This window comes from Muntiacus reevesi, chromosome 1 (genome assembly GCF_963930625.1).
Source record: "Muntiacus reevesi chromosome 1, mMunRee1.1, whole genome shotgun sequence".
Lineage (NCBI taxonomy): Eukaryota > Metazoa > Chordata > Mammalia > Artiodactyla > Cervidae > Muntiacus > Muntiacus reevesi.
This window is the reverse complement of record NC_089249.1, coordinates 258,121,548-258,134,435: the sequence shown is the minus strand read 5'-3', so window position 1 is coordinate 258,134,435 and position 12,888 is coordinate 258,121,548. Positions and strand designations below refer to the sequence as shown.

Genomic DNA, 12,888 nt, shown 5'->3' with positions numbered 1-12,888 from the left:
GCTCCAAAGCTGGAATGCCTTAGGTCAAACAGTCAACAGATGGGAACACAATCCTACCCATCAGCAGACAGGTTGCCTAAAGTCATCCTGAGCCAACAGTCACCTGTAATGACCTCCAAACATAGCCCTTGACACAGCCCTGCCTGCCAGAGGAATAGGACCCAGTTCCACCCATCACTGAGCAGGCAACACTCCCTCCTTCCAGGAAGCCTGCACAAGCCTTTTAGACCAGCCCTATCCACCAGAGGGCAGGCACCCAAAAGCAAGACGAACTGTAATCCTGCAGCCAGTGGGACCACAAACACAGAAAGTTAGACCAAATGAGGTGGCAAAGAGATATGTTCCAGATGAACAAACAAGGTAAAACCCCAGAAGAACAACTAAGGGAAGTGAAGATAGGCTATCAACCCAAAAGAGAATTCAGAGAAATGCTGGTAAAGGCGATCCAGGATCTCAGAAAAAGAATGGGGCACAAATCGAGAAGATACAAGAAATTTTTAGCAAAGAACTAAAAATATTTAAAGAACAGAGATAAACAGTAGAAAAAATGAAATGAAAAACACACTAGAAGGAATCAGTAACAGTATAAATGAGGCTGAAGAACATACTCATGAGCTGGAAGACAGAATGGTGAAATATCTGCTGCAGAACAAAGAATGAAAGGAAATGAGGACAGTCTAAGAGACCTCTGGGACAACAACAAAAAAATGCACCAACACATTCATATTTTAGGGGTCTCAGAGGAGAATAGAGAGAGAAAGGATCTGGGAAAATATTTGAAGATATAGTAGCTGAGAATGTCCCTAACATGAGAAGGGAAACTGTCACTGAAGTCCAGGATGTGTAGAGAATCCCATACAAGGTAAACCCAAGGAGAAACACACTGAAACACAAATTGAGAAAAATTATAGACAAAGAAAAAACATTAAAAGTAACAAGGGAAAAGCAACCTATAACATACTGGGGAACTCCCATTAAGGTTATCAGCTGATTTTTCAGTAGAAACTCTGCAGGCCAGAAGGGAATGGCCTGATATATTTAGAGTAATGAAAGGGAGAAATCAACCAAGACTACTCTACCCAGCAAGACTCTCAGGTAGATTAGATGGGAAAAAGCAAAAACTTTACAGACAAACAAAAGTTAAGAGCACTACAAAACCAGCTTTATAACAAATGCTAAAAGAACTTTCTCTGGGTAGAAAAGAAAAGGCCACAACTAGCTACAAGAAAATTACAAATGGGAAAGTTCACTGGTAAAAGCAGACATGCAGTAAAGGTGGGAAATCATCCACACAAATAAGACATCAAATCCAGCAGTCATAAGAAAAAAGTTAAAATGCAGGATATTGGAAATACATTTGAAATTAAGAGACTAGCAACTTAAAACAGTCTTGTGTATACATAAACTGCTATATCAAAGCCTCATGGTAATCACAAATCAAAAATCTACAACAGATATATACACAAAAAAGAAAAAGGAATCTAAACACACTAAAGACAATCATGCAACTACCAGAGACGGGAACAAAAGACAAAGAGAAGGAAAGAAAGACCTAGAAAAACAATCCCAAAACAATTAGCAAAGTGACCATAAGAACCTATTATCAGTATTATTTCAAATGTAAATGGATTAAATGCTCCACCCAAAAGACATAGACTGGCTAAATGGTTACAAAAATAAGACCCATATATATGCTGTCTACAAGGGACCTACTTTAGATCTAGGGACACATAAAGACTGAAAGTGAGGGGATAGAAAAAGATTTCTCATGCAAATGGAAATTTTAAAAAAAGAGCTGAAATAGTAATGCTCATATCAGACGAAATAGACTTTAAAATAAAGACTGTTATAAGAAGGACACTGCATATGATCAAGGGATCAATCCAAGAAGATAATAACAATTGTAAATATATATGCACCCAACATAGAAGCACTTCAATATGTATAAGGCAAATACAGTCATAAAAAGAGAAACTGACAGTAACACAGTAAAAGTGGGGGACTTTAACATCCAACTTATATCAATAGACAGATCATCCAAACAGAAAATCATTAAGGAAACACAGGTCTTAACATATTAGACAAGATGAACTTAATTGGTATTTATAGAGCATGCCATCCAAAAGCAGCAGAATACACATTCTTCTCAAATGCATATAGAATATTCTCCAGGATAGATCACATACTGGACCATAAAGCAAGCCTTGATAAGTTTAAGAAAACTAAAATTATATCAATCATCTTTCCTGACCACAATGCAATAAGATTACAAATCTACAAACAAAAATTGTAAAAAAAAAAAAAAAAAAAGGAACACATGGAAGCTGAACAACGTGCTTCTAAACAATCAGTAGCTCACTAAAGAAATCAAAGAGGAAATAAAAACATCCCCTAGAGACAAAATGAAAATACAACAACCCAAAACCTATGGGACACAGCAAAAGCAGTTCTAAGAGAGAAAATTACAGCAATACAATCTTACTACAGAAAACAAGAAAAATTTCAAATCAATGACCTAACCTTATACCTAAAGCAACTAGAAAAAGGACAAACAAAACCCAAAGTTAGCAGAGAAAAGAAATCATAAACTCAGAGCAGAAAAGAATGAGATAAAGAACCAATACAAAATAGCAATGAAACTAAAAGCTGCTTCTGTGAGAAGATAAACAAAATTGATAAAGCTTTAGCCAAACTCATCAAGAAAAAAAGGGAGAGGGCTCAAATCAATAAAAGCAGAAATGAAAAAGTTACAGTAACACAGAAATATGAAGGATCATAAGAGACAAACAACATTATGTCAATAAACTGGACAACCTAGAAGAAGTAGACAAATTCTTCGGTACAATCTTGGAAAACCCAATTAGGAAGAAATAGAAAATATGAATAGAACAATCACAAGCAATGATATTGAAACTTTGATTTAAGAACCCCAAGCCAACAAAGAACCCCAGACCAGATAGCTTCACAGGTGAATCCTATCAAACATTTAGAGAAAAGTTAACATCTATCCTTTTGAAACTGTTTCAAAAAATTGCAGAGATCAGAACACTCCCAAACTTATTGTTTGAAGCCACTCTCAAACATGTACCAAACATGTACCAAAATGATACAAAGATATTACAAACAAAGTGACAAGCCAATGTCACTGATAAACATAGACACAAAATCCTAAGCAACAGGCTAGCACACCAAATCCAACAATACATTAAAAGGATCATACACCACAGTCGAGTGGGATTTATCCCAGGGATACAAGGATTTTTCCCATATCTGCAAATCAATCAGTGATAACCACATTAACAAATTGAATAAAAGTCATATGATAATCTCAGTAGATGCAGAAAAAGCATCTGACAAAATCTATTAGCAGTTTATAATTTAAAAAAAATAACTCTTCAGAAAGTCGGCATAGAGGGAACATACCTTAACAGGGTAAAACCATATATGAAAGACACACATGTAGCATCATACTCAACAGTGAAAAGCTGAAAGCATTTCGTCCTAGGATCAGGAAAAATACAAGGATGTCCACTCTCACTGCTTTTATTCAACATAGGTTGGAAGTCCTAGCCATTGCAGTCAGAGAAGAAAATAAAAAGAATCCAACTTGGAAAAGAAGAAGTAAAACTGCCACTGTAGATGACGTGATACTGTACATAGAAAATCCTGGCAAAGCTACCAGAAAACTACTAGGGCTCAATGAATTTGGTAAAGTTGTGGACTACAAAATTAATACACAGAAATGTTGCATTTCTATACACTAACAACAAAAGATCAGAAAAAGAAGTTTAGGAAGCAATGCCATTTACCTTCACATCAAAAAGAATAAAACACCTAGAATAAGCCTACCTAAGGAAGCAAAACACCTGTATTCTGAAAACTTAAGATGCAAATGAAAGAAATGGAAGATGACACAAGCAGATGGAAAAATACACCATGTTCTTAGATTGAAAGAATCAATACTGTCAAAATGACTATACTGCCCAAGGAAATCTTCAGATTCAATGTAGTTCCTATCAAATTATCAATGGCAGTTTTTGTAGATCTAGGGAAAAAAAGCTTAAAATTTGACTGGAAATATGGAAAAATGAAAGACCCTAAATAGCCAAAGCAATTTTGAAAAAGAAAATTGAGCTGAAGGAAGGAATCAGGCTCCTTGACTTCAGAGTGTACTATTAAGCTACAGTACTCAAAACAGTATAGGAGTGCCATAAACAGAAATATATTTGGACCATGGAGAAAGCAAAGAAGTTCCAGAAAAACATCTACTTCTGCTCAATTGACTATGCTAAAGCCATTGACTTTGTGGATCACAACAAACTATGGAAAATTATTAAAGAGATGGAAGTACCAGACCACCTTATCTGTCTCCTGAGAAACCTGTGTGCAAGTCAAGAAGCAACAGTTAGGACCAAACATGGAACAACTGACTGGTTCCAAATTGGGAAAAAGAGTACAACCAACCTCTATATTGTCACCCTGCTTATTTTACTTATATACAGAGTACATCACATGAAATCCTGACTGGATGACTAACAAGCTGGAATTAAGACTGCCAGGAGAAATATCAACAACCTCAGATATGCAGATAGTAACTCTCTAATGGTAGAAAGTGAAGAGGAACTAAAGAGTCTCTTGGTGAGGGTGAAAGAGGAGAATGAAAAAGCTGGCTTCAAACTCAACATTCAAAAAACTAAGATCATGCCATCTGGTCTCATCACTTCATGGCAAATAGAAGGGGAAAAATGGAAGCAGTAACAGATTTTATTTTATTGGGCTCCAAAATCACTGCTGATGGTGACTGCAACCATGAAATTAAAAGATGCCTACTCCATGGAAAGAAAGCTATGACAAACCTGGATAGCATATTAAAAAGGAGACACAACACTTTGCCGACAAATGTTCAGATAGTCAAAGCTATGGTTTTTCCAGTAGTCACGTATGGATGTGAGAGTTGAACCATAAAGAAAGTGAAGTGAAAGTCACTCACTCGTGTCCGACTTTTTGTGACCCCATGGACTATACAGTCCATGGAATTCTCCAGGCCAGAATACTGGAGGTGGGTACCCATTCTCTTCTCCAGGGGATCTTCCCAACCCACGGATCAAACCGAGGTCTCCCACACTGCAGGAGGATTCTTTACCAACTGAGCCACCGGGGAAGCCCAGGAATACTGGAGTGGGTAGCCTATCCTTTCTCCAGCAGAACTTCCTGACCCAGGAATCGAACTGGGGGTCTCCTGCATTGCAGGTGGATTATTTACTAGCTGAGCTATCAATAATTGGTGCTTTCAAATTGTGAGGCTGAAGAAGACTCTTAAGAGTCCCTTGGACTGCAAGGAGGTAAAACCAGTCAATATTAAAGGAAATCAACCCTAAATATTCATTGGAAGGACTGATGCTAAAGCTGAAGCTCCAATACTTTGACCACTTGATGCAAAGAGCTGACTCATTGGAGAAGACCCTGATGCTGGGAAAGATTTAAGACAAAAGGAGAAGGGGGCAGCAGAGGATGAAATGGTTAGGATAGCATTATCAACTCAATGGACATGAATTTGAGCAAACTCTGGGAGACAGTGGAGGACAGGGAAGCCTGGAATGTTGCAGTCCTTTGGATCACAAAGAGTCAGACACAACTTAGCAACTAAACAGCAACAAATAGATCAATGGATGGAGAAGAGCGTCTTCAATAAGAGGTTCTGGGAAAATTGAACAGCTACGTATAAAAGAATGAAATTAGAGCATTCTCTAACACCATGCACAAAAATAAACTCAAAATAGATTAAAGACCTAAATGTAAAACCAGATACTATATAAAGCTCTTAGAGGAAAACAAAGTCAGATCACTCTTTTACATAAATCACAGCAATATCTCTTTAGCTGTACCCCCTAGAGTAATGACAATAAAAACAAAAATAAATGGGATCTAGTTAAACCTAAAAGTTTTTGCACAGCAAAGGAAACCATAGACAAAACAAAAAGACAACTTACAGAATGGGGAAAAATATTTGCAAATGATGCAACCAACAAGGGATTAATCTCCAAATGTCTACAAACAGCTTATGCAGCTTAAGATAAAGAAGCTATAAAAATTAGTTCTAAATAGACATTTCTCCAAAGAAAACATGCAGATGGCCACAAAGCACATGAAAATATGCTCCACTTTACCAATTATTAGAGAAATGCAAATCAAAAATAGGTATCACCTCAATCTGTCAGTGTGGCCATCATCAAAGTCTACAAACAAAAAGTGCTGGAATGGGTGTGGAGAGAAGGGAACCCGCCTACACTGTTGGTGGGAATATAAATTCATACAGTCACTATGGAGGACAGTATGCATGTTCTTTAAATGTCTAAAATAGAGCTACCATATGATATAGCAGTCCCACTCAAGGACACGTAACTGGAGGAAACGGTAATTTGAAAAGATCGTGCACCCCGGTATTCACTGCAGTACTACTTAAGAGTAGCTAAGACATGGAAGCACCCTAAATGTCCATTGAGAGAGGAATGGATAGAGAAGATGTGGTACCTGTATACAATGGAATATTACTCAGCCATAAAAAGAATGCCATTTGCAGCCACATGGATGAACCTAGAGATTATCATACTAAATGAAGTAAGAGAAAGACAATTATCATATTGTATCACTTATGTGAAACCTAAAAACAGTGATACAAATGAACTTATTTACAAAGAGAAACAGACTCCCAGACTTCAAATATATGGTTGCCAAAAGGGAAAAGTGTGGGGAGAGATAAATTAGGAGGTTGGGATTAATACATACAGACTAGTATACACAAGATGGATAATCAACAAGGACCTACTATATAGCACAGGGAACTCTACTCAATACTCTGTAATAACGTATAACAGAAAAGAATTTGAAAAGGAAGATACATGCATATATTCAATATAACTGAATCACTATACTGTACACCCAAAATTAACACATTATTGTAAATCAAGTATAATCCAATATAAAAAAATACAGCTTGAAAAAAATCTTGTGAAATGGATTCTGTAATTGTTAAAAGTTCTTATTTTATAAATAGTTAAAATACTTACTGCTTTTTATTTTTACTAAATATGCTAGGCACTTGGAGGTGTCCCAGGAAGTCAGCCATTACTTCCCAGTGGAATGGACCCAACTCGACAACAAGGTGACTACTTTAAAGTAAAAGTTAAATTGATGTGCAAAATCTCAAAGGAAACCCTGTATTTACTAGGGAAGGTATTATTTGTATAGATCTTTCATAATTATATCAGTTGCATTTTTACTTGGTAACATGGCCAAGTAATTATATTTTCTGCTAACTTAATTATTTGTGATAGCACAGTGATAACAGAAGGAACAGAATAATTAGATATCCAAAATCTGTGTTTTAACGCATACTTCTAAACTCTTTATATAACTTCTAGCAAGTGAGAATCAAAGTGACTATATCATTTATAATTTTCTCTGCCTTTCAGATAGAGAGGTTTGTCCACCAAAAAGATAAGCAGGAGGAAGGATGATACTAAGCAGCAAGTGACTTCCTTGATAGTTTAACAAACCCCAAAATTGGGTCCTTCCATTGACCTCTTTAGGTACCACAAACACGTATGGCTCTGTTCACTGTTCTAAAAGAAGGGGAGCAAATGTTATGACAGGTGTATTATTCAACACTGAAGAGGAAGATTTCACTTTCAGGACGTTAATGGAGCCTGGGGGCAGGGACAGCCCTGTGGTGAGGTGGAAGACTGGCCGTGGAAGCCACGCTGAGGTGGCGTCAGTAATTCAGTCCCTCAGCAAGTAAGATGGAACACCAGGCAGAGAGGAGGCGACAGCTTCCGATTTAGCACTCATGCTCATTACACTGCTCATATTGTCACACTTTCTTCTCTTTTCAGGTCATCCAAATATGGGTGGGCCAATGCAGAGGATGACTCCTCCAAGAGGAATGGTGCCCTTAGGACCACAGGTAAATAAGAAGTGCAAGAAGCCAGAGGCTGAGTTTTTTGCCTTCATCTTACACAAACAAACTATATTATTTGCTGGTTTCTATTATATATATATACATATGTACATATATATGCACATATGTACACACATGTACATATGTACATATACATATATACACATATGTACATATACATAGATATATATATAAAAGACTTAAAATGACATAGTTTTTAAACTCTTGAGGATATGTTGCCTATGACATGTCCAAATAGGTAATATCAAGCCATATTTCAACAGATTTGCCATTTGCCCTTGGTACATTCTAGAAAATACATTGGGTAGAAATCCATTATAGTAATTATTGCTAATAAAGATAACTGTTACCCTTTTTTATATTGAGGAAATATGAAAAATTATAGTAATTACTATAAAGGATAACTAAGATAATTTAAAGCCTAATTGAATTAAATAGAATAAGTGGCATAAAATATATTTCTGTAAGTCTTTTAAAGAATGCTACTGACCATTATATAGTACCATATTTCTTCAGAGTATGAAAATAATAGAAAACCATTTAGAAATAAACATTAAAATGGGTCTTGCTGAAAAAGTATAATACAACAGTATACATTAGATGTTATTAGCCTACTTCTCTATCACAATTTCCCAGAAGTATACACCAAGATTGAACCTATTCAGCTGTTGATGACATTTTTTTAGTATGCTGCTCCAGGCTGTCACTTATTTTAGCTAAAACCTCTCTGTCTGTTTTGGAAAAACTGCATGGGTAGAAATGAATTTTGTAATGTTATATTTCAAAGAAAAGAATTCAGAATTGTAAATTTCTCCCTCATAGATCAGAGGTCAGTGTATCATACCACTGGTTAAAAGGATCATTTACTTTTCTTATTCTAAGAACAGTCTATATAAGTGATGGTTTTAGGAGCTTGTTTCATGTATCTACTTTAAATATGTTAAGTATTTTCTTGTGTGCCCAAAAAAGATATTTAAGACTCTAACACCCAGGTAAACGTGACTTTTATCTAGGAGTTCCTAATCAACATGTAGTAATACACAGTTGACCCTTGAAAATGTGGGAGTTAGGGGCACCAAACTACTGCACAGTTGAAAACCCATGTATAACTTTTGACTCCCTAACACTTAACTAACAGCCTACTGTTAACCAGAGACCTTACTGATAACATAAACAATTAATACATATTTTATAAATGTATTATATGTATTATATGCTGTATCCTTACAATAAAGTAATATAGAGAAAAGGGAATGTTATTAAGAAAATTATGAGAAAATACAATTACAGTACAGCACTGTATTTATCAATACCATAAGTTTACATCATCTGTTTATAAGATGAATTACCTGTCAGTATCTATGTCAATATTATCCTCAAATATGTAGATACCTGCTTACAAGATTTGTCTAAGATTAAAAATATATGTATATTGCCTTAAATGATATGAAACACTGTAGATATCACATATATTTATAACACTAGACATCAAAAATGAAAAGAAAAGGTGAATATATTCCTGTTTATTTACAGGTATAACAATTCATGCATTGATATGAAGAAGCAGCACTGATAGCTTTATGGTAACCTAGCGTAATAAGCAACACGTGCTTCATCATAGCCTAGCCTATACACTAATGAATGAATCATTATAACATTTTCATGGCATATAGTATTATAGGCATATTCAGAATACAGTATTTAAATATTGTTACATTTTTTTAAACTGCTTACATGTGACGGTAGGCTGATAACATGGTTTCTCTAATGAAGGGGGAGAGAGAGAGAAATATATACTATAGAGTAATGTAGGTCTTTGAAAGCAAAATTATAAAACAGTAAGAAAACTAAGACATTCATTTTATATTAAGTATCACTCTCCTTATGCGTGAGTCTAGACTTATATCTACATATAGTTCATGCATTCATAACATACCTTTTTCTTAATTTTCTTGCTCTTTCTTGACTGTGCTTTTCATCTGCAAGTTTTTACAAATTATTGCAAATCCACAAAAATGTTCCCAATAATATATTTACTGAAAAAAGTCCACTTATAAATGGACTGGCACAGTTCAATCTCATGTTGTTCAAGGATCAACTATATAAATTGTATTGGAACATGAAGCACGAATTTGTCAGAGGTACCTATTATGTAAATATTTGTGAGATTGTCAAAATAAAGAAAATTATTTATGCTCATTTATTTCCTATATATTTTCTTAAGGTCTTACAAAACTGTAATCTAGATATTTAAATTATTTTTTTGCTATTTCTGCTCATGTTAGGGATGGTCATTTATGGGACCAACCATCATTAATCTGTTAATGGCAATTAGAATTTATAGGATCTGTAGAATAGTTCACTGACTGAATATACTTTTGAGTTCAGTCCAGTTCAGTCGCTCAGTCGTGTCTGACTCTTTGCGACCCCATGAATCACAGCACGCCAGGCCTCCCTGACCATCACCAACTCCTGGAGTTTACTCAAACTCATGTCCATTGAGTCGGTGATGCCATCCAACCATCTCATCCTCTGTCGTCCTCTTCTCCTCCTGCCCTCAATCTTTCCCAGCATCAGGGTCTTTTCAAATGAGTCAGCTCTTCTCATTAGGTGGCCAAAGTATTGGAGTTTCAGCTTCAGCATCAGTCCTTCCAATGAACACCCAGGACTGATCTCCTTCAGGATGGACTGGTTGGATCTCCTTGCAGTCCAAGGGACTCTCAAGAGTCTTCTCCAACACCACAGTTCAAAAGCATCAATTCTTCGGTGCTCAGCTTTATTTGTAGTCCAACTCTCACATCCATATGTGACTACTGGAAAAATCGTAGTTTTGACTAGACTGGCCTTTGTTGGCAATGTAATGTCTCTGCTTTTTAATATGCTGTCTAGATTGGTCATAACTTTCCTTCCAAGGAGTAAGCGTCTTTTAATCTCATGGCTGCAGTCACCATCTGCAGTGATTTTGGAGCCCCCCCCCCAAAAAAAGTCAGTCACTGTTTCCCCATCTATTTGCCATGAAGTGATGGGACCAGACAGTAAAGCGTCGGCCTACAATGCGAGAGACCCAGGTTCAATCTCTGGGTCGGGAAGACCTCCTGGAGAAGGAAATGGCAACCCACTCCAGTACTCTTGCCTGGAAAATCACATGGACGGAGGAGCCTGATGGGCTACAGTCCAAGGGGTCACAAAGAGTTGGACATGACTGAGTGACTTCACTTTCACTTTAATAAACTAAACCAACCAGTTTTAAAGCTATATACAACTTGAAGAATTTTTTTTTTCTTGAAAGATTTTCGTAATAGATACATTTTGAATATATGTCAAAAGTTGATGTCTGTAATTTAGTTATTCTTCATTCAGGTCACTTACTTTTTGGCTACCTGCCCTTTGAGTTTTTGTCATTCCAGACCAATATTTTCAACACTTTTAAAAATTAGAGTCTGATTTGAGTAAGTTTTGCAGTATTTGAAAGATATACCGATGCTTACCTAAGCTATTGAATATATGAATACTTAGATCTCATTTGAAAATGCAGAAGTAAAAAAGCATACTGGTCTTTATATTTTAAAATGTCAAGCCAAAAATTTATGTGTTTTGTGAGGTAAGCCAGAAAGATAAACACCAATACAGCATACTAACGCATATATATATATAATTTAGAAAGATGGTAACGATAACCCTATATGCAAGACAGAAAAAGAGACACATGTATAGAACAGACTTTCTTTGCATTTTCAAACCCAAAGAGAGTAATTTATTTCTTCCATTTGGATTAATATCCTTGCTATCTATTTCTTTATAATTTGGGGCAAGTAAAGCATTCTGATATGAATTTACCTCAAAAACCAGAAATGCTTGTAACAACTTATATAACACTGTATTTAAGTATAAAAGGTAAAATGAGATTGTTTATATATGTCATTTACTTAAATGAAAATAGGAATCACATTCATATGAATGATACAGTAGGCTAAAAATGAAGAAAAAATTTTTTAAAACGAAGAAAAATCATTTGAATTGAAGGATTCTTATGAGATATTTACTCATAACACCTGGTGTATGTAACATATGGATTATAAACTATGAGATCTGTAGTAAAAAGTTAGCTGTGTTTCTTAAAATAGAAAAAAAGAAAAGAGACTCTAATGACAGATATTTAATAATACAGATACTACCTAAGAACAGAATGTGTCTGCTTTTTTATAGCTGAATTATAGAAGCATGTCTGGAATATTATTTCTAGTTTTATACACAAACAAAATACATATCTCCTTTGTATCACAGATATTATTTCCAGGTTTTTCAGCTTAACACCAATGTAGTGAAGAGGGACAGTAGTTATCTATTGAAATAATTGAATTCCTAAACGAAATATATATAATCTGATTCTTAATGCTGCTGGAGGCAAAGTGCACACCTAGAATATAGTAAATATATGATTAAAACCTACTGCATGGAGGAAGAAATAAAACTTTGCTTCAAATCCTGGTAAATTTCTACCACCCCTTAATTTATTTTAAATCAAAGTTCAGTGGTAATACATGATTTTTAGACTGATATCAATATCTTTTCAATAGAAAAGCAGAATTATTTATTCAATCAAGAAAAATGTCTTCCCTAATATCATATTTGAAGTCATTTTTCTGTGTAGCTCTTGTAATAATATATTGCTAGCTTGTCTGTGTTCTTCGGCTCAGCAGATACATATGATTAACAGAAAAATTCAATAGGACTCTCCAACTAGTTCTAGTTCCTTTAGAAATCTGGAGGATAAGTGAGTTATATGCAAATAGAACATATCATGACTTCCAAGTCAAATACATGGGGTGAAGAAATGATAAAATGTTAAGAGGAAGTAAACTAATTCTGTATTTTCACATCTAAGATAGGAAGTGGAATTTAGTTCAGTA

General features: G+C 35.3%; 1 protein-coding gene across 2 annotated transcripts in view; it reads left to right on the top strand.

Moving 5' to 3' along the window:
• SSBP2 (single stranded DNA binding protein 2) overlaps positions 1–12,888 on the top strand; it is a 294,033-nt gene that overhangs the window by 232,085 nt on the left and 49,060 nt on the right. For both annotated transcript variants that reach the window (XM_065919078.1, XM_065919077.1), the window contains 2 exons: positions 7,096–7,162; positions 7,893–7,963. In XM_065919078.1, the coding sequence (XP_065775150.1) occupies positions 7,096–7,162; positions 7,893–7,963 (138 nt within the window). The remainder of the gene's footprint in view (positions 1–7,095; positions 7,163–7,892; positions 7,964–12,888) is intronic.